This window comes from Pimephales promelas, chromosome 17, assembly GCF_988280905.1.
Source record: "Pimephales promelas chromosome 17, fPimPro1.hap1.1, whole genome shotgun sequence".
Lineage (NCBI taxonomy): Eukaryota > Metazoa > Chordata > Actinopteri > Cypriniformes > Leuciscidae > Pimephales > Pimephales promelas.
This window is the reverse complement of record NC_142785.1, coordinates 5,039,619-5,063,449: the sequence shown is the minus strand read 5'-3', so window position 1 is coordinate 5,063,449 and position 23,831 is coordinate 5,039,619. Positions and strand designations below refer to the sequence as shown.

General features: G+C 38.0%; 1 protein-coding gene across 3 annotated transcripts in view; it reads right to left on the bottom strand.

The window, feature by feature from the left end:
- The window catches only part of mpp2b (MAGUK p55 scaffold protein 2b), a 48,680-nt gene that overhangs the window by 8,253 nt on the left and 16,596 nt on the right, over positions 1 to 23,831 (bottom strand). Inside the window, exons 1-5 of one of the 3 annotated variants that reach the window (XM_039659699.2) lie at positions 21,365 to 21,511; positions 9,540 to 9,640; positions 8,481 to 8,633; positions 8,243 to 8,398; positions 5,353 to 5,580 (exon numbers count right to left, since the gene is read on the bottom strand). In XM_039659699.2, the coding sequence (XP_039515633.2) occupies positions 5,353 to 5,580; positions 8,243 to 8,398; positions 8,481 to 8,633; positions 9,540 to 9,640; positions 21,365 to 21,434 (708 nt within the window). In that variant the 5' untranslated portion in view covers positions 21,435 to 21,511. Of the gene's footprint in view, positions 1 to 5,352; positions 5,581 to 8,242; positions 8,399 to 8,480; positions 8,634 to 9,539; positions 9,641 to 21,364; positions 21,512 to 23,831 lie in introns of those variants that run through there. The other 2 variants (XM_039659700.2, XM_039659701.2) reach the window with 2 other exon arrangements.

Here is a 23,831-nt window from a genome sequence, read left to right as displayed (position 1 = left end):
AGTTCATAAATACAGCTATAAATGCTTTCTTCTTGATTTAAAAGCATATCTATAATTGGTAACACTTTATAATAACTGCACGCTATTAATCATTAGTTAAGCATGAGTAAACAGTTAATACATCATTTATAAAACATTAATAGACATTAATATGCAGTTTATAAATATAGCTATACATGCTTTTTTCTTGATTTATAAGCATATCTATAATGCGTTTAATGATTGTATTTTCATACTTTGTTAATGATAAATTAATAATTTCTAAATGAAGTACAATATTATTTGCAAACCAGTTGTTTAAGAGTTGTCATTCATTCATAAGACCACTTAGAAAGTGTAAGTAAATGTAGTAAATACAGGTAGTTATAAAGCATTTATTAGTGGTCAGTTAACTATTTTTGTGAGCTAATCTAAAGTGAGGACTATTCATGCTTTGTAAAGCATTTATAAAGGTGATTTAAAGACTCGTCAATCTTCTAAACAGTAAAATGTAACAAACACAACGCAGTGATGCAGAACATAGAAATATTTAACAGCCTTTAAAAATGCTTTACAAGGCATGACTAGTCCTCACTTTAGATGAGCTCACGAACATAGTTAACTGACCACTACTAAATGCTTTATAACTACCCAAATTAATCCTTAATTACAGCATTAATACATGTTAATAAAGCATTTATTAACACATTAAGTAACCATCACTATATGTCTGAATAATAAGATGTATCAATGTACATTTAAATAGTTTATTAATCATTTACTTACTCGCTCTAAGTAATCGTATGAACCACGGACAACTCTTAAATAACTGGTTTATAAAAAATGCAATTCTTCATTTAGAAATGATAAATTGATCATTAATAAAGGATGAAAATACAATTATTAAACAAATTATAGATATGCTTTTAAATCAAGAAGAAAGCATTTACAGCTGTATTTATGAACTGCTTATTAATGTCTATTAATGCTTTATGAATGATGAAGTAATGGTTTACTCATGCTTAACTAATGATTATTAGCGTGTAGTTATTATAAAGTGTTACCAAATTGGGAAATATATATATAAAAAAAAGATGTTTTACACAAATTATTACACCTCTCCCTAACTTGTGCCATCATTTCCTTCACAATCAGCAATTTTGTTCCAATTAGTTTTTTTCCCAAAGTAAGGGTGCTTTTTTTCTTTTTTACTTAATAGCGTCAGCTTGATATGAAATATGAACTATTTTGGGGGGGGTTTGGGGGGGGGGTCAATATCACATGTGCATCATTCGCAATCAAGCTGTAAAATGTAAATTAAGAGTGAAATATTATTTGTGTTTAATTCAAATAAGCACACTTAAAGGAGCAATGTGTGACTTTTAGTGACATCTAGTGGTTCGGTTGCGAGTTTGCACCAGGTTTGCACTAAGGGCTCAGCCCACTGCTCACCCCTCCCTTTCGAAGAAGCTACGGTTGCTAAAACGGGACAAACATCTCGTCGGCTGAGACAGCAGAGAATAGCCAGAGTAAGCCAAGAGTGTGTAACATTGTCACTGTTTCTGTACCACAGTCCATTATAAACCACATCATGAATACTGTCTGTTTACAAAACCATAGTCAGGTGAGGATCAAGGGTTTTGATATATAATTTAATAAAATAATAATCAGCTGATTGTCTCACAAACGTAACCAGCAGCACATTTCTCCCCACATACTGTAGCAAACCCATAATACAGCGAGGGAGCAGCTATATATTTTTTCTAACAGGGTAGTAATAGTTTAGCTGGCTAATATGAGCTGTTACTGTGGCTGAGCTGGGACGCGTCTGCATGAGTCCAAAGGTCGGAAGTGCGCGCGCTGTTACAATCATGTCATCTCCGCATCCCATAGATACTATTTACTACACACAATAGGCTTTTTTCTCTGATTTTTAAAATTCTTCGCGATCGACTTTAGTGATAAAAGACTTTAGTAAAAGTCTCTATCGACGGGTTAGTGATTCCTGTAACGTACTGTTTTACGGTCAATGACATGAATACTAATCATCAGCTGTCTCACGAACGTAACAGCACATCTATCCCCAACATAACAAACCCATAACACAGCGAGGGAGAACTAAGTTACATGAAACAATCCCAACTACATATTTTACACCACTCACAAGGGAAAAGTCACTACTCACGGAGTGTAAGGCTAGCTTCCAGCTTTCCGCTACTTCTCTTTCAAGGTAGTGATGAAACGCGTTCTGTAGCGCTGTTTGTTCGCGTTCGGCTACGGTAGGAATATGACGTCACAACATGGCGACCTTCATAGAAGGGGATTCCCTCGGTTATGGAGCTATTAATGTCTCATTCTAAGGTAATAAAAACATTACGGCTAATTAAGTAAGTTCTTTATACACCACTGAAAACATAGTTATGGATGTCATATTGCATTTCTGTTAATAGATACTCAACTTTGTTACACATTGCACCTTTAAAAAAACAAGCCTTACAACACCAAAATGTCAAAAACGTTAAAAGTTAACACCTTTATATTTACACAATTCATTTTAAAGCATTTATAAAATGATGACAAGATTTAAAAGAGATACTCCACTTTTTTTGGAAATAGGCTCATTTTACCACTCCCCCAGAGTTAAACAGTTGAGTTTTACCGTTTTCGAATGTATTCAGCCGATTTTTTTGATATTTAGAAGAATATCAGTAACTAGACAGTTTCTGGTCTCATTGACTTCCATAGTAGGAAAAATATATACTATAGTCAATGAGACCAGAAACTGTCTGGTTACTGATATTCTTCTAAATATCAGAAAATCGGCTGAATACATTCGAAAACAGTAAAACCCAACTGTTTAACTCTGGGGGAGTGGTAAAATGAGCCTATTTCCAAAAAAAAAAAAAAAAGTGGAGTATCCCTTTAAAATTTTGGTCGAACCATCCCTTTAAATCGAATGTTAGTGTGCGAGCCAAAAACCCGTTGTCATGGCAACTGTAGTTACCTGCAGACCAGTGGAATGTTGCTATTAGGTGCTGGAACCTCAATGTCACGGAAAATATGCCTGGATTGCATCACTCAAACAGTCAACAACAAGCACACACAACACAACAACACGACACATGCCAACAATACCATCTGCCATCACAAACACCTAAAAACATGAATATTCCCACCACGTAAGCGTGAATCACATTAGTAACATATCACACTGTGATGTCCAGTCCCATATTAGCAGCAGGCACAGGAAGATGTTCGTTTATTTTGGGATCAAATGAAGACAGGCACAGATGGGACGCTGTGAATATGGCACCATATGGGCAGACAAACAGAACTTCACTCATTTAATTCTCACTAAATAAGCAGCAAAGATGCACATCTCTGACATGCAGAAAGCGGGTAAGAATCGCTGAAAGTGAATAAGGGCAGACTTGAAGATTGTCTGCGTCTCATCTCAATCTGCGGGGTTGGCGCAGTGTCAAAAACAGGGAGGGCTTTGGCATAATGCACTAATCTCCCAGCATGCTCTGGAGTGGAGACAGGTGCTTAAACCTGGCAGGGCTGACCAAAGTTTGATCTCAAAGATGTCAATTTACAGCAATGTTGAACCAAGGTTATTACAGAAGATGTTAGTTACATGTGTGTTTGCATGTTTGTGTCAGCATGCGAGTTCCAGAGCATTCCGGTCCCGTTACATCTGTTATTAACAGCCGCCCGGGTGATCCGATTGACCTTACAACAGATGATAATAATGACTGACTGCTCAAATAGTCAAATTTCTGTCAAGCTTTCAACCTTACTGAACTGTCAGACACATTCAAACCTCCTTTTTTGGCAAATTCAATTGACTATGTCAAAGGGTGTGGATATGTCACATGTAATTTGGATATTAGGGACTAGAACAGCTTTACGGACAGCTTGCACCAAACAAACCCTCTTCTGGTGTTAAAAATCACTGTCTAGATTTACTTAAGATAAATGTTTGCTAATGCTTTACTGGTATTTGCACCATTATTTACAGACCGATTTTGGACTTGACATGCTGTTATAGTTGCTCCTAGGAGGATGTGCCAAGAGAAAGATCACACTGTAGAAGAGAGAGACTTAAGTTTTCTCCACTCATGTTAATTTATCTGGAATGCCCGCGGCCGGCCAGCAGCATAGGCGGAATTGCCAAATGCTAGGGGCGCAGCTCATCCAGATGAGTGTTTATTTTTTATCTTACTAATAGTGTACAATTGAACTAAAGGCACACTGGGGTAAAAGACATTTGACATATATTTTCACATATTTTCGTTTAAACCACTAGATCTAGTATAAACCACTAGTTTGTGCATACCTAGACGGGATCGCGGACAGCAGCGCAAGTTGATCCTGCGCTAATTTGATCTTATATTTAATGTTTTTTTAAAATGTAGATTAATGTAGCAAAAATAATCGCTAAAATTAATGTCTATATTTTGAGACAAATGTCTTTTTGTCACCCAATTTTCATCTTCATAGAATGCCGAAGTTACAACGTCACTCTGTAGGCCAAAACGCGGAAGTGAGTTAGCATTTTAGCACTCTCGGTTCCCTCGCTCTAAAGCCTATGGGATTTTTGAATGGGTTTTTGCTAAATCGCCTGAAATAAGGTCTGTGGTGAACAAAGCCTCTAAATATTTTCACGTTTTGATCTATGACATGGAACACACAGTTATAACCTGCTTGTGGTTTTTTAAACATTATTGTGTCTGATTGTGTATTTTAAAATCTTTATATAGGCTTCAAAATGTATAAATTTTGGATTAACTTGTAAAGATTATCTTGCTAGACAAAACGTGTAAGGGTCACAACCCTTTGTTAAACACAGATCTTATTTTTTTTTGCGATTTTCCAAAAGTCTATGGGGAAAATGCATTGCTTTCCGACCGAGGGAACCCATGCGCCGCTAGCTTCCGAGTTGTCCTACAAAGTGACGTCATCACTTCGGCACTCTATTCAAGGTAATAAGAGTGCTGCCCTCTTCAGGTTGAACGGTGGCTACTGCAGTTGAAGTTTCCTATTGGAAGTTGTGGTGCCCTGTGATGTAAGCAGGCACCAGCTAACCAGCTAACCTCCTTGCCTACAGGGAGACGAGTCGTCAAGACTCTGACCAGGGGTTTAGTTACCATTTATACCTTATGGGCTGTTTGCGAAAGGTGTACACTCAGGATGTTTTGGGCCTTCTAAAACCCTGAACAGTAAAATTTTGTGACATAAAAGTGGTGGGAGTGGTTAAATAAATTACAAGCAGACACATAATTTACACCTGGTAGTACCTGGATAGTCTATATACATTTACAATTACAAAAAAATTATAACAATTCTGAGAAATAACTGAATGTTGCCCACCTGTCGAGGTGTGTGTGGTTCTTGGTAACTGGGGAGGATTTTGAGGACCACACTCCCGTTGGACTCTTTCAGCATATTCTGAAGAACCTTTGGGTCGCTCCCGACCTCTTTTCCGTTCACCTCTTTGATGATGTCACCCACATGCAGCAGGCCCTGCTGATCTATCATGCCCCCGTGCAGAATCCTAGCAATCACCAGCTCTCCGCCCTCCACCCGAAACGTCACACCCTGGCAGACAAAACACGATGTGATTCAAACAAAAGTGACACTATTTACTTTTAAAAAACTTTTTTTGTGCTTCTTAAATAAAAATTTCAACTTTATTCGACTAATTTAAATTTATCGATCACTAGGATAGAAGTGAGAGTGCAAAATAAAGCTATATATGAAAGAAAAAACATAAGTCACGAAAATGTTAAAAGCTAATTTCCAGAAGAAATGTATAATTCCATTGGACCCTTTTTTAGGGATTGTGTTGATGCATACTCTGTTAATCTATCAAGTGTTTTTAATATATAGAGTATTTTCATAAAAAAATGACATAGTCCCTCCAGTATGTCCTAGGTCTTCCCCACAGTCTCCTCCCAGTAGGACGTGCCCGGAACACCTTCCCGCGAAGGTGTCCAGGATGCATCCGGAACAGATGGCGAGCCACCTCAGCTGACCCCTCTCGATGTGGAGGAGCAGCGGCTCTACACTGAGCTCCTCCCAAGTGGCCGAGCTTCTCACCCTATCTCTAAGGGATTGCCCAGCCACCCTGCGGAGAAAGCTCATTTCGGCCGCTTGTATCCGGGACCCAAAGCTCATGAGCATAGGTGAGAGTAGAAACGTAGATTGACTGGTAAATCGAGAGCTTCGCCTTGCGGCTCAGCTCCTTCTTCACTACAACAGACCGGTACATCGACCGCATTACTGCAGAAGCTCCACCGATCTGTCTGTTAATCTCCCGTTCCATCCTTCCCTCAATCGTGAACAAAACTCCAAGATTCTTAAACTCCTCAACTTGAGGCAGGATCTCTCCACCGACCGGAAGTGGGCAAGCCACCCTTTTCCGACTGAAGACCATGGCCTCGGATTTGGAGGTGCTTATTCTCTTCCCCACCTTCACACTTGGCTGCAAACCGTCCCAGTGCATCCTGAAGGTCCTGGTGTGAAGGGGCCAACACGACAACATCATTCGCAAAGAGCAGAGATGAAATCGTGTGGTCCCCAAACCTGACAACCCTGGCTGCGCCTAGAAATTCTGTCCATAAAAATTATGAACAGAACTGGTGACAAAGGGCAGCCCTGCCAGAGTCCAAAATGCACCAGGAAGAAGTCTGACTTACTGCCGGCAATGCAAACCAAGTTCCTACTTCGGTCACACAGGGATCAGACAACCCTTAGCAAAGGACCCTGGACCCCATACTCCTGGAGCACCCTCCACAGGCCGCCGCGAGGAACACAGTCGAAAGCCTTCTCCAAATCTACAAAGCACATGTGGATTGGTTGGGCAAACTCCCATGATCCACCAGCACCCCGTAGAGGGTATAGAGCTGGTCCAGTGTTCCACAGCCTGGACGAAAACCGCACTGTTCCTCCTGAATCCGAGGTTCCACTATCGGCCGTATTGTCCTCTCCAGTACCCCGGCATAGACTTCCCAGGGATGTAGTTGGAACACACCCTCCAGTCCCCCTTCTTAAAAAGAGGGATCACCACCCCGGTCTGCCATTCCAGAGGCACTGTCCCCGACCGCCACGCGATGCTGCAGAGGCGTGTCAGCCAAGACATCCCCACAACATCCAGAGACTTGAGGTACTCAGGGCGGATCTCATCCATCCCCCGTGCCTTGCCACCGAGGAGTTTCTTGACTACCTCGGTTACTTTAGCTAGGGTGATGGACGAGTCCACCTCTGAGCCCTCAGCCTCTGCTTCCTCAATGGAAGGTGTGACAGCGGGATTGAGGAGATCCCCCAAGTATTCCTTCCATCGTCCTTCAACATCCCCACTTGAGGTCAGCAGCCGCCCACCCCTACTGTAAACAGCATTGGTAGGGCACTGCTTCCCTCTCCTGAGGTGCCAGACAATTTGTCAGAATCTCTTCGAGGCCAGCCGATAGTCCTTCTCTATGGCCTCACCGAACTCCTCCCAGGCCAGAGTTTTTGCCTCCACAACCACCCGGGCTGTAGTCCGCTTGGCCTGCCGCTACCAGTCAGCTGCCTGAGGAGTCCCACAAGCCAACCAGGCCCGATAGGACTCCTTCTCCAGCTTGATGGCATCCTTTACTTCCGGTGTCCAACAGGCACCGGAGACCTCACTCCCACAGCTCCGAGCAGCCACTTCGACAATGGAGGTGGAGAACACGGTCCACTCGGACTCAATATCTGCAGCCTCCTTCGGGATCCGGTCGAGGCTCTGCAGGAGGTGGGAGTTGAAGATCTCCCACCTCCTTTATTCGTTTTTATTCTTTTTAAATATATCTATTTAACTTCATTTGTTTTTATTACCGGTATATATAAACAAATATAATATATATAAATATATATATATATATATATATATATATTTTTTTTTTTTTACTTTAACAATATCAACCCTGGTCCATGTACTGCTACAGAAGTCTAAAAGTGCTACTGTACATGTTTCAAATCTGGAAATGTGAAAGGGCTCTATTTAGAAACAGTCATTGTTTTTGACATTTGTTTGTGTTCTATTTAAAGAAATGACACGCTTCATCAAGAGCAGCTCACATTACAATTCTCCATTTCAGTTTTATGAAAGCAAAGTCATGTCTCGCTTATTTGAATATTTAGTCTTATTTGCACAGTCCTCACATTGCACCTCCAAAAGAAACATACAACAAATAACAGCACACAGTTTGTGAGGTTACTGCAAATTGTCAGGTCTCACCAGGTGCTCTCCAGACACTTTGCGGATGCCCACCATCCTGACAGCATCAGGGGGAACAGGCTGGTTGATGAACGCAGGGTCCATGAACGCACAGGGGCTGGGAGGCGGAGTCTCATAGCTTTTGGAAGCTACAGAGTCATGTGTTTCAAGCAGAGACTGTAGAAAAAAAAGGTATTGAGAGAAACCACTTTAAAAATCTATAGGAAACACAATTTTGCTCTAGACTGAATCTCTGTACCTGAAAGTGAGGCTCTTTGAGGATGCAGACGAGCTCGTGTGCCGCCTGACTGTGAGATGTGAGGGTGGTGAGGTCTCTCAGGATATCCTGCACTAACTCCAAATTATTGTCCCTCACCGCCTCCAGCTTTGGCTCTTCGTAGTGCTCTCGAGACTACACACAAAACATTAAAAGCGCTTTCATATATAGAAAATGTGAGGTCCGAACATGAGGGTGGGTAGATGATGACGGATTTTTGGTAAATGACCTGTTAAGATGATGAGATTCGATTGGACTGATGGATGATTTTTGCCACTGTTGTGAACACTTTTAAAACACATCACACATTGTATAGCACCAAAAAGAGCTATGCTACTAACTTGACCATATATTGCTGTAGTAACAGTGGATTTCAAAGCTATGAAAGATTGTTTCCACCACAGAATCAAAAAAAAAGATAATTGTATAATTGTCTTTTTTTGTCCTAACTGCAAGTTTACATCTCTGAGATATAAACTCACATTTGATCATTAGAAAGTTGGAATTGTGGGATATATTTTTTTTTTCTTTTCAAAATTGTGAGATATAAACTTGCAATTCTGAAAAAAAAAATTCTCTCAGAATTTGACTTTATAACTCGTAATTGCAAGTTTATATCTTACAATTCCCAGATTCTGACTTTATAGTTCGCAATTGTGAGATATAAACGTGAAATTAACAGTTATTAAGTCTTTGAGCTACTTATAAAAATACTGACTTTTTTATCAGAATTGCAAGTTTATATCTCACAATTTTCAAATGTCAAAATTTCACCAAAAAATTTAAATTGCAAGAAAATAAGTATACAAATTTGCAAATACGAGTTATAAAGCCCAATTCTGAGGGGGGGGGGGGTGGACTTGGAAATGCATATTTCACAAATCAGACTTTGTAAATTGCAATTGCCTGTTTATATCTGACATTTTCAATTTGATAAATCGGATCAAATATGATAACTATACAGACAGAGACCCAATTCTTAATTAAAGAAAAGCCTCATGTTGACAAATGGAGATCAATTTAAGAAAGTGAGTGGCTCACCACTGGACTCTCCATGATTCCTTTCAGAAAGATGAGGTCCAGGTCATTGGCTGTGGTGGAGCTGGTGCTGTCACTCAAGGTGTCCAGAAGACTCAGCATTGCTGAAGACAGAAAGACAAAATGATTCAGGCCTTTTCATAACTGGTTTCATTGGTTTATTAGAAGAACCACTGGCAGTCTATACCATTGCCCCATTGGTGTCTAAGGTTCAGGCTGATAAAGTCTGCTGCAAATGCTGCCCGTTTGTACATAAATCTAGATTAAGGCCGTGTGTCCACCAAAGCATTTTAAGCCAGCTGAAAACGCTAGACGCTCTGCTGAAGGCGCCGTGCTTTGGGCGCTTGGGAGTGTTTTGGCAGCGCAGCGTTTTTTTCCGTTGAGACGTTTCGTTGCTATGATACAGAATATATGCAGCAGTTCGAATGTTGTGACAGTTGGTCGGTGTGCTTTAGTCCCGCCCCTCCTCCACTGTGTTTGGACGGCTGGGTAAAATGTGACAGTGATGAGCGCTGCGTTTTATCCAAAGTTGAACATTTTTCAACTCCCAGCGACCAGTAAAAATGCTGGGCGCTCGGCGCTTCAGCGTGAAAAAAACGCTCAGCGCCTCGGTACGTTCATGCCGTTTAAAAAACGCGGCGCTCCCATTGAAAACAATTGAAAACATACGCCAGGGGCGTGGAAAAACACTTTGGTGGACACACGGCCTAAGTTTGAACTACAGCATGAGGGGACACCCAAACTACAGTTTAAAAATTGACAATTCAAGATTTCTAATGGAACATTGAAGTACTTATTATTATAAATGATTTATCATACACTAATAAATTTCATCTTGTTGGATGAGCCGTTTCACTCGGATATTTGTTACAATAGGGAAGAAAAGACGTTTTCTTTCTTTCGTTTCTTTAGGAGTGTGCACACAAATAACAAGCACGCCCAGAGACAAAAAATGTAGCAACCACAAAATGCATGAATAAAACATGATATTGAGATAATTACATTTATTTCAGAAGAACTCCCCTATACACTGTTAAAATTAGAAAAATGTCAATGATCAAAGACAAAGTTCTTTCTTTGCAACTCATTATTTAAACAAGCCTCATTAAAAGCATCAAACATCATGTTGATATTACAGATGATATTACATTTTGCTCAAATAATGTTTATAGATTGCTTGAATAGCCATAATTATATATCCATTGAAGTCCTTGTTTGTACATACCAAAGATGCTAAAAAAAAGAGACATGTTTCTTTTCATACTTGAGAAGCCACGAGAGAAGATCAATGCAGTGGAGAACCATCAAAGCTGAATCTCCTCATCCTCAAACAGAGTTTATTTTAATGAGAAAAAAAATGTTTCTAGAGAGATCCACGAGACGCTTCGAGGGCTGCACCATACTTTTCCAATAAGAAACAGACCTGGACTGCATGAAAGCCAGTCGAGCACATTTCTTCTACAGTGATGAGGCTGCAGTGCAGAATGCGGGCTGGCATTGTCTTGCTTACCAGGAAAGATGCCATAAATGTCAGTATATGTTTCTGTATTTTTTTTATTCATTTAGCTGATGCTTTTATCCAAAGCGACTTAAAATTGCTATTTATGTCAGAGGTCACACGCCTCTGGAGCAACTAGGGTCTCACACTAACTTGGTGTCTCACAGTGGATTTGAACCCGGGTCTCTCACACCAAAGGCATGTGTCTTATCCACTGCCAATTCTTTCTGTACAATCCCAATACTCCTCCACATCAATGATACCTTCACACACACATATGCACTGATGCACCCCTATACCATGACAGATGTTTGCTTTTGTAACAGTCACTGATGAAAGTCTAGATGGTGTCTTTACTCTTTGAGGCTGAGAACTCATGGTTGTGGCTATATTTAACTTAGCAGCATTTTAATGTCTTTATAATACCACACTTTACTCACACAGTATAAATGAATAAATACATTTATAAAATTTTATGGCTGGTGTTCCTCACAAGAGGATTATCATATTTGGGTCCTTGGTATAATATATTAGCCTGGTAATACCAGAATCTGCTACTTCAGTTTGATTCGTAGACAGAGTTTGGAATGGCATAATAGAGAAGTGTTTTCTCTCTCGCTAGGGGGCGCTTGTCTGAAGTTTAAAATCATTGGTTACTAGGGGTGTAACGGTAAACAAAAATCACGGTTCGGTATGTACCTCGGTTTTAAAGTCACAGTTTCGTTTCGCTTTCATTATGCTTGCCATTTGATGTCGTGCAACGTTGTGTTGGCCGCGCCAGCACGAATTTTGCCGGCAGGAAAAATGGTCCAAGCAATCGTTCGGTTTGTATGCATACCGAACCGGAAGCCTCAAACCGAAACGGTTCAATACAAATACATGTACCGTTACACCCCTATTGGTTACCCATAAGCCAATCAGATAAGTTTATATATGACGTATGTTATGCACCGACACAGCCGCATCGAACTACAGACATCATGTATTGAACTCAAATCTATGATCGAACTTCCACTGTAAACACTTGATGATGCGAGCGAAATACCGGAGTGAACATGGCTGTAAATGACTTTTGCAGATTATGCGAAGTTAATCTACACATACACGGTACAATCACGGCTTCTAAACTTATTTTTGCAAGAGTGAAACAAGAAAATATTGGTAACACTTTACAATACGTGTGCACTAATATGCATTAATTCATGCTTAACTAATGCACAGATAATACTGAATTAATGTGTAACTAATGATTATTTAAGCTATTCATTAATGATTACCACATTAGGAGCTAATTAAGAGTCTGTAAGGTTAATGTATTAGTTCATACATGAAATTTTATTAATTAAATATGTAATTGTGGGTTAATTCCATAATAACTAATTTTAATAACTAATAGTGTTAATTAATATGTTAATTACCAGAACGAGCCAAAGCCTTGTATTTCAACTTCCATATAATATGACAGGTACACTAATATGCATTAATACATGATTAATTACTTCATTGTTAGTGCAAATTCATGAGCAAATAACTACAATTACCAAATGACTAGTTAATAATGATGTGCCCCAACAAGTAAAGTCATAACATAATGATACCTTTGCAAATCATTAGCTAATTATTAATTAAAGCAGACAACTGGAAGTGGAAGTGCATAGCTTTGACTAATTGTGGTAATTAACACATTAATTTACACTATTAGTTAATAAAATATGTTATTAAGGAATTAATACACAATGACACATTGAATTAATAGCAATTCATGTATTACTTAATCTATTGATCATGTAGACTCTTTATTAGTTGCTGATGCAGTAATCATTATTTAATGGTTTAATTATTCACGAGTTATACATTAACTCATGATTACCAGTGCATTAGTTAAGTATGAATTAATGCATATTAGTGCATCCGTATTGTAAAGTGTTACCAAAATATTTGTAGCCAACTCTCAAACTTAGGATTAGATCTATTAAACACAGCTCTTTGTTCCTCTAGCCTGGTAATACCAGACTCTGCTACTTCACTTTGCTTCGTAAACAGATGTAACTAACGGTAACAATTGATAAATTGAACTTTTCCCCTAACCAGTTGGGAGTAGGGCCACAACATCACCTCCATTTAAAAGGTTTATCAAACACTCTTCTTGTTCTGGCTTCAGTTTGGCTTCCCATTCCATTTCTCTAACCTACAATGTAAAACTGAAAACTCGGCGATTAACGTCTACGTCATGGCTCTCAGCCCGCCCTCTGTTCGTTGATTGGCTGGCTGACCGAAGGCCGCTGGAAAACTGAAAGATAGGCTGCTATCTCAGACTGACTACAGGAGCAAAATGAAATTAACGTAGTCGGGCTAACAATATCTGGTAAATAAAAATACTTAAAAGTAGATTTTTTAATACTAATGAAACAAACCGCCACTTAAGTGTACTTAAAGAGAGTGCACTTTCATTAACACCCTTAAGTGCACTTTGTAATAATGTCAAATTACATAAAGATGTACTTGAATCCAACATGTAATGTGTAAAAAAAAAAAAAGTTCTCTAAAGTTCAGCTAACTGCATTTCATATAAAACTAAACTATAATACATTTTCATTTAATTGCAATTAACATGCAATTTAGTGTCTGAAAACAATACATTCAGTTTGCATTGAGTATACTCTTGTAAATATATCCAACTCAGTCTCAACTAAGTACACTTTTTAAAAGTTTGCTAAAGTGTATTTCTTCTTGACAGCAAATGACTAGTGTTTGGAGCAGAGTTTGTGATCTGGGTTCTAATGAGATAGAAATCCAAAGCAGCTAAAGGAGTTTTGCTAAAACTCAATACCACTCATTTCTCTTTTAGATTTTTTTTTTGTTGTTGCTGTTTTTGCTGATGTTGTCTGTGAGCAATGAGGATTAGGTCGCATACTTCTGAGAGAGTCCTTCGCCAGCCAAACAACAACCACTGAGATTAATGCGAATGCTAAAGGAGAGCCCTCGCCAGGTATTATAGACCTCTTTGCTATAATTAATACCACAGCTCTGTAATGTATATCTCTATGGAAACACGTCCTACTGGTGTGTGTCTGAGCAGAAGGGTCAAGCTCATTACTAGCTTTATGTCGACATCCTGCCGAGACTTACTGACATTTAAGCTGAAAGGACACGCCAAAGAAATACACACATTTATTGAGTCTGAGCCGTGAGACTTTGAAGCTTGATTAGAATTCTAAAACTTGTTTTATGAAGAGGTGTGTGCAACATATCCGTGACTAACTTTTGCTAATTTACCTGTAGGACATGCCATGATGTTCAACAAGAATCTGTCACTGTATAGTACACCTGTTTCCGGGGGCCACTACTATAAAAAGTACATACCAATGCTATTTTGTGTGCTATTTAGCAAAGAGGCTAGGTGTTTTTTCGGATGTTTTACTATTTAAACTAAGTCGCAAACCTTTATGAGAGATGTCGTTACGGAGCTCAGGAACAACATGTGCTGTTGTACATAACTGGACTAAACTAATTCAGTGGCAAATTATATTATCCAACAATCTTGGACTATAGATTTTAAGTGAAGGCTACTGTGAAGCAACATAACATACATTTCATTGTATATATAATATAATATATAGGCTACTGTATATATATATATATATATATATATATATATATATACGTCTGTGAGGCAAGTAGAGGCGCCGGCGCCTCTGTGTCTCGATTATGATCTGCTATATTTACTTCTTATTTATTAAATCTAGGTAATTTGTAAATGAAAGATTGATTAAAATTAAGATATAATTAATACAAAACGAAATTAACTTTAAATAAAGGCTCAGTGCTTTCTAAAAGTTAAAGATTTTTTGTGCCAAAATATAGAATATAAGATTAAATATAAAATGGATGTGTTATATTTTTCTAATGTCTGGACTCCTTTATTAATGGAGTATGATATATAGATATATATAACAGAGGTTTCAATAGCACTAAATACATTTTCTGAGAATTTCTATTTCAGGTTTTTTTCTGCAAATGTCACGTCCATAACGGTGGGATCGCCCAATTTCAAATAGTTTATCCTCAACTAGTTTTGTGGTGTAGGTCTACGAATTTCATAATGTTAACTTCAAATAATACAAATAGTTAAGATATGGTAGCTGTATTGGATCTGGTCGGGAAGGATATCTCTGTGAGTTGGAAGTGTGTTGTGATTCTGCCTTCCCTGACCGCGACACAGGTTCGTGGATCTGAGAATCACGATTTCGGTTTATTTTCGGTTTGGTTCTTTTTTATAATTTTTTCGGAACAAACGAGGGTCTCTGTTTAAAGAAACGCCGGCTCGCAGCGGCAGTCCAGAACACCGCAGCACATATCTCCAAGTTTAGCCATAACCAAACAAGTTGATCTTGCAATAAAGAACTCATTGTGGAAAAACATGCAGTATTTTTGTATTTTCATTGTATTTGTAATTTATAAAAAGTTAAACAAATGAAATAATACATTTTAGTATAAATATTAATGATTCATCGATAGTGGAATGAATGAATGAGTGTCACGTCTCGAACTGGAAGGCCTCATGGGACTTAGAAACTTGTGGATACTGTCACATTATGTCTTTCTCACACTGCAGCATTGGTTACATTCAGGCCTCTGAAATTCTGCAGTGCTTATCTATATGTAAGAGCTGCATTACTGCTGTTTATTTCCCAACTCAGGGCTAAGCGTTTGGCTTCTGACTCATTTCCATTCCACCACTCCTTCAAATAGAGAAAGCCTGTATTTAGTTTCCACACCAGAACAACAGTCATTTCCTGAAACCATTAACCTTCCTTTACACTCATAATGCATGAGGCCCGGATGACAAAACAAATTAGGTTACAATTTGGCATTCTGTCCTAATTTTTTTTAAATGAATCATCCCATGACTTTCAATTGTCAAATTTTGCCAATGTTTTTACTTTATGTCTATTTTTGCTTTCATTTAGAGTGACATTTTCTCACGTGGAGCTCGAACTCTGATTGTTTCTCCTAATAATATTGATCCAGCACAGTAACAATCAGTTCATTTTCTAGCATAAACACAAGGCAAATTAGCTCATCTATTTCAGTTTAAATATATCAAACTATATTTATCTATAAAATCTATATTTATTTAATATATATAGTTAAATATAGTTATATATAGTTAAAGCAGCCAACAAATAATTGCATTAATGATTTATTACATTTCTTTTTCAAATAAATGTTTGTGTGTCACTTAAACCTCCAACTCATTTCTGCAAGTGATCTATTAAATGCAATCTGTTCATTCCCTAGAGCCCAAATTATTACTCACATTTATTCTCATTTACTTGAATAAAAATGCCTCAACCTAATTTCCAATTTCCAAACCTCTCATGGGGTTTAATGGATCTTCTTCAAATCTTCTGGGCTTTAATCTTGATAATTTCTTAGCTTAATGCTTTTCTTATCTTTTACTAATGATCTTACGTAAATTGGTTTGTGCATTTGGTACTGTACACACTCACTCATAACAGTGACTAAACTTGTACAATTAAAGGTGCCCCAAAAATGTGTTAACTCGTACTAAAACACACAATTAGGGCCCTGACGTAACCAAAAATCAATTTTACACTTAACAGCCCTCCAAAAAGGATCACTGGCTAAATATCTACAATAACAGTGAAAATATTTCAGTCCAACATTATATTTGGTGTCTAAACCCACTGTACTAACATTTAATACAATGCACTTATTGCATACATACATGTTTTTACATTGGACTTACATTTAAAAATACCTGCATGTAATAAAAAATCTTTAATTGCTTTCTGTATTTAAATCAATAAAAGCAGTGTTGACCCTTCAACCCACCCTTAGTTTTAGTGACTTAATGGAATTGTCTTGATAACTTGGAAAAAAGGGCAATGGATTTCTTCTTAATGTGATGTGACGTGAAGGCCAAGTATGGTAACCCACACTCGGGGTTACCTTAGTTGCTCAGTGGTGAGTAATGAGGGTGGAAGAGAGCACTGTTCATTCACTCCCCCACTTACATTTTTTCCTGCTGGTATTGAGAACTGAACTGGCAACTTTCGGGTTACAAGTCTGATGCTTTGCATATAGGATTGGGTAAGTGTTAAAAATAAATACTGACATTACGTGTGTTTTAAGTGAAGGGAAAACCTTTTAGTGTTATTTTGGACATTTAAAAGAGTTGTTATGTTTAAGTTTTTGTTAGTTTCATTCAAAGTTGTCAGAACAGAAAAATAAATGCAAAGTGTTGTGTTCATTTTTTGTTGTTGAGCCAACTAACCGCAATTGAGCCAAGTGTAATTGCGATCCTTTTATGATCTACTTACGATACCAGATGTATATCTGATCCACAGAAACTAATATTGTCAGGAAATTAAGCATGTAATAAAAACTTCTTCTAATATCTCCCATAAACGTTACAGAGACAGATCTTTCTCATATAAAAACGTCTGGAGAACTGCATTATATGTAACGGCATTAAGGTTCAGTCATCTGAAATATTTTTGTACATTGATACCCTACATCATTACAGCTATCATTGTTTGTATTTCTTTTTTCTAATTTATAAATCACTTCATAAAAGCATGGGCGAAATTAAAAAAAAAAGAAGTAAAGTAATGTCCAGTTGACCTTCGGACTGACGGCAGGTATTGGCCAAGAGGACATCTGACCGTCATGTAAAGCAATTACACTTCATTTTGTTTCACATCATGTTTATGGGCGTGAAAATGTAAAGTTGATAACAGATATGATTCATTCAGCCCGTTCTCATCCTTTAACGTCATATAGAACGCTATATGACAAAACGTCGCTATACTACGCACATGGCACCCTTTATCGTTAATATAACACGCGAACCCAAGACGTTATAAATCCTTTAGCGTGAATATGACACGCACACCCTACCCCACACCTAAACTTAGCCCTCACAGCACGTGTTATATTAACGATAACGGGTGCCATGTGCGTAGTATAGCGCCGTTTTGTCATATAGCGTTCTATATGACATTAAAGGATGAGAATGCGTCGATTCATTCAATAACGTTCTAAGTTAACTGCAACAATGGCGGTGCAAACTTCACATACTTTTGAAAATCCAGTTTAGTTTCATCCTGTTCATCCAAGTATTGTCACAGTTGTAAACACAACGTCTTTTTTCTTCTATGACGGGGTCTGGCGTCATCGTGGCTTTGTTTCCAGGAGGACAGTTAAAGAACACAACACACATCTGCCGTAAATCCTGTAAAATTCAACCAATCAGATGACAAATCATCTGATGTGAAATCCCATATCATCCCCAGAACAACTGATCAAATCTCCTTCGCTCCATCTGCGATCCCACTTTAGTTGTGAATTTGAGTTAGATGCAGTCTGTTATTATTACACCCATAATTCCCATACTGATTTTTCAACAGCTTGACACATCACACACCTAGAATATTAAAAGACTCATCTTGTTGGTCTTTCAAAAATCTTAATAGAAAATGTCAGCCCGCCTAGTCATGCAATATACCCGGCCGGCCTACAGGTGTGTAAGCACGTGATTGAATGTGATTGAATGTAATCATGCATAATTCAACAGGCAGACTTAATATTCACGAGGCTGATGCTGCTTACTGTGTTCGGGAAGGACACGTCGTCAATGTTACCAACCATCTCAAACCATCAAGTGTCAAGTTTAATTCAGAATAACAAATGTAGAGTCTAACACAGCTTTATAACCAAGGAAACTGTTCGTATAAATTTGAGAGAACAGAATTTTTTTGTGAAAAGATGCAGTGGAATGTATATCATAAATGAAATGTGGGAAAAAAAGGAAGCTATAACAAACACAGGATGTGCCTCATGCACAAAGCTAATTGGACAATAGCTTTTCTCTTTCAATCAGTCCCTCCAGGATTTCGCGGGCCTTTTTTGTGATTGTTGCGGCCTAAAATGCCTGATGTTGCGGCCGCTTTTTTAAAAAGTTGCGATGTTCTTCTGCATGTTTTTATAGGTTAAAACGGCAAAGATAGATAGATTTTTACTTAATTTTTGCTTTTTGGCTTTTCCCCTTTCCTTTATTGTGTTGTTATATTTTTTTGTGCATGTTATAGGTTTACTAAGAGAGAAAAGTCCAAAGTCCACCCCAAAGGGACTTATTATGTCCCACAGAAAACACTGTTCATCATCTGCATCTGCTCTATTGTAGTCCAGAATTGACTTAAAAGACAAAGTCACACACTTTGTAACACACGAACAAACTAACTAACCATTAGTAACCATAAAAGGCAAAACAAACGATTTAAAGACACAGCAAAACCTAACAAACTAAGCTTCTTTTTTTTTTTAAACAAGATCTGCACCTGCAAAAAAAGTCAATGTGCAGAACCTCACAAACATTAAGCAGCATTTATGTTGAAAGATGCCTATACTAATAAAGTGCAAAATACAGTTTTAGGAATAGCCACTAAAGTTAAATGGTGGAAAAAACAAATGTTTAATAATGTATTTTAATATAGCTAATATAATATAATATAGCCGCATATCCAATAAAGCTTAATTTTTTTTGGTCAGACAATAGAACGAGTCGGCTGGGAGAAAGCAAACCTCGCGCTCGCAGGATTGTGCTGGCAACATTTGGTTACTGAGGTTTGTCCAAAAAGCCGCTAGATTTGTCTCTGGTCGTTTTTTTTATATCACTAAATATAGCGACAAAGACTAAGTTGGCAACATTGGCCTTTTCTGTTATTTTTGTAGGTAGCCTAAATGTGAGACGTTGGCAGTCCACATCTGCTGCGTCTTCTGAACAAAACAAGTGAGTTTGCTGACGTATGACGACGCTTTGCAGGAGACCGCGGCGCGATGATTCGTCAAAGTTGCAGAAAAGTTGCGGTGATTTTTCAAAATTGCAAGGCGCACTGAATTCACGTGGATTTGTTGAAGTTGCGTTAATAGTTGCGATTGCGACATCGCGAAATCCTGGAGGGACTGTTCAATGCACCCATCTCTGCCTTTTCTCTTCGCACACAGACACACACACACACACACACACACACACACACGCACACCCAAACACACACACAGTCTGCTCTAGAGAGGAATTAAAAAAATGTATGACAATTTACATGAAGCCTGTATTAATAATTCATTCATAAGGTCTTAGATTTGACACAAGCATACTGTCAATTGATTCGTTTTGTAGTATTAGCTGGTTATTTCATTCTAAAACAACCCACTGTACATCAAATATCCAAACTTATTTCCAGTTGACACCCTCACTATAGGCCACGTTTACACAAAGCCGGGTATTTAGCAAAACGAATATTTTCCCCCTCTCCGTTTTCAAAAATAACATCGTTCACACACCCGCATAAATACGCCATCGAGCGCCATCATAACTATGCCAAACCTATTGGCGGCAATGTAGGAGTTAAAGATAAAGCCATTCAAGCCAATCAGAATCTTTAGAAACGACAAGAGAGAACCTAAAACGCCGTTTCTCCCAGTTCACACGACAACACATAACCGGCGTTTTCAGAAATCTCCACTTTGCCCGGAGTTTTTAGAAATAATCGTTTTCAGTGTTAAAAATGACGTTTTTGTGTAAACGAGAGGGCAAAACGCAGAGAAATATCTGTTTTCCCATCGTGTAAACGGGGCCTTAATTTAATGTCTTAGTCCTTTCCTAAACAACTGCTTACATAAGCTTTTGCATCTTGTCTTGTTTTAACTTATTGGCATTGAGTAAACAATTAAGTAGCTATCATAATGTATCAGAAGTTATGGAAATAAATATAATGGATTGCATTATGTATATGGTATATTGGTATATTTTGCATTGCATTAGGAATGCCTTTAAAATACAATATAAATCCACAGCAATAAAAAGCGGTATCATTTACAATTATTACTATTATTCATAATTATGGTTAGTGATTTAAACAAACTCCTAACCCTATTAAATGTACGTACCTTGCGGAGAGGTTTTAATTAATTTGACCTCATAGAATAATAATACCATACACTATTATAGCAATTATGAAAAGATGTTTAGTGCACAAATGATGCCTACGATTCATCTAACTTTTAAGCTTTTTTATTTAACACCAAAAGTGGTATGGACTTGATCATGTTATCAACTACAATGGGAAAATGACAACTCTCAATACCAACATTTCATAGGCATTTCAATCAATTCATCCATTATTATAGTTGCATGTACAGTTATAACTGCAAAACCACAACACAACTAAAGTCCCTCTTTATCCAGTGACACCACAGCATGCTTTTAAAGAGCTGAGCTGATCTTATGTTCCCTGTGTCTTACCTCCTGGACCCTCTAAAGATCTGATCGATCCAATCTCCTCCAGGGACAATCTATAGAGACTTCCAGCCATAGTTCGAACTTCTTTTCCTGCCTTTAATTCACATGCACGGTTCCTTATCTTTTTTCATTTCCTTGACGTCAGCATCAGTTACCAGAAAGCCCCTCAACCTCTCCTTATTTCTCTTGCTTGTCCCTTGTTAGATATTTAATTTCTTGACTATTCCCTCCCTGTCTGGTAACACCTCAGGCTTCCTCGTTTTTCCCGTTTTAGTCTTCTCTCTTCATCCCCCCTCTCTATAAAATGTAGTTTGAGGCAACATAAACAACTGGGCGTCTTTGCATTCTGCCTCTTAATTTGCTTCTATCTGACTTTAACAGCTCTGTTTCCAAATACACAGGTAGCCAGAAAATTTCAGGCTCCTCCCCATCACTCCCTCTCAACAGCTGAAGACAGTCTGTCTCAATGCCTGATAGACCTGAGAAAGCTCAAAACTAATCGCAGAGACCTAATCAGGAGACAATGCAGGGAAGAGGGAAAGACAGAATATAAAAGAACAGAGGAGGAAGACAAAATGACTAATGCGATTGCAAACTAAGAGTGGGAATTCTCTGTAGGAAAGAAGAATTATTTAAGAGATCTCTAAAAGCTAATCTCCTTAAATGTTTCTCCTATGAAATTACATTACGAGTAAATGGAGTCTTTTATTTAAGCCTCTTATCTCAGATGCTGTAGATTTTCCGATCTCAACAACATCTCAAACCCATATGCGTCTGCAATCAGAGATCTCAATATTAACTTTTTAATTAAACATTTATTGTGAGGTTAGGTATCTCCAATATGATCTGAGCTATCATATCCACACTGAAAAACAAGTCAAATTTACTCAAATTACTCAAACAAGTTTTTTCATGTTGTTTCAAAATAATTTTCAAATCCTAATAACCTAAAAGTAGCCTAAAAGAGCTGCTATTTAGCTACAAAAGATTTACAACATGCATACAAGGTAAAAGAAAAGGAAAAACACTTTAATTTTCTCATAATCTACATTGCACATCACATCTTTCACAGTGTCTCAAATGGTTTGATGAAGGATCTGGTCTCTCTAAACCCTTCCTTTCTGAGAGCCTGCTCTGTTCTGATTGGTCAGATGGCCCACTCTGTTGTGATTGGTCAACAGCCTACAGTGCATGTCGGAAATTAAACACCCTTTATCATACCTGAATTTCAGCTCCAGAGGCTTCTTCGGCACTTGTATAAAAACAAAGTTATACAAACTGTAACAATGGAGTCAGTTTTACCGTATCAATTTGAGCTCTTTTGGAAGTGCATGCAAAACTTTAGTATGGCATTATGCAAATTTGCTTGCGAATTTTGGCACATTATTCACTCCATACATGACAGGCTCTGGTGTGGCAGGCATGATGTTAACAGGCTCTGGTGGGGCGGTCGTGGCATGAATAAATCCTGACAGGACTGTAGGGATGTGTACTCTTATAAAAAAGGGTTCATTGGGGTTCTATATATGTAGCATAGGGTTCTTTAATCAACTCCAAAGAACCTTTTATGCTTAAAAATGTTCAATAATGACAAGAAAGAACCCTTTTGGCACAAATGTTCTTTATAGGCTATTATTCATTCATATATTACATTATTCTGCAACATTTTGTAGTTGTAATTAAATTATTGTTTATTAAACTGCTGTAGTAACTTAATATCACATTTTAATCATGCTGATTTTTGGAGAAGAACTGGCACTCTTCGTGTGATATTGATTAACTACATAAAATGATATAAATATTTACATGTTCTAACCCCCATATCTTGAATTTTGAGATCCTTCACATGCATTCATAATACATTTTAGGGTCTTGATGTTTGTCAATAATATGAAATATTTAATCCGGAAAGGACAAAACAAATGACAATGAATGAACCCAAAAGGTTCCATATAGAACCTTTTTCCTGTTTACAAAGAACTCTAAAGGGTTCTTATTATTGAACCCTTAAAAAGGGTTCTGTATAGAACCCTTTTAGGGGTTCCAAATACACAGCGCTGATAGAACCTTTTAAGGTTCTAAATAGAACCTCTTCTAAGAGTGTGGAAACACTCTGGTGTGGAGGGTCCTGTGGAATTGCAGGGCTCCTCATCCACAAAACTCACAGTAAATGATGAGCCACTCAACAACAGAGCTTAATCAATGAATTAGGCAATAGACTGAACCGGTTTGTTTAGCCCATCCGAAAGATGATGCCATGTCATTAAAGGGTTAGTTCACCCAAAAATGAAAATTAAGTCATTAATTACTCACCCCCATGCTGTACCAACCCCGTAAGACCTTCGTTCATCTTCGGAACACAAATGAAGATATTTTTGATTAAATTTGAGAGCTGTATAACTACCACATAGACTTCCGGGACTGGCTCTTGACGGCCCAGAAAGTCAATGAAGAAAATGTTTAAATATTC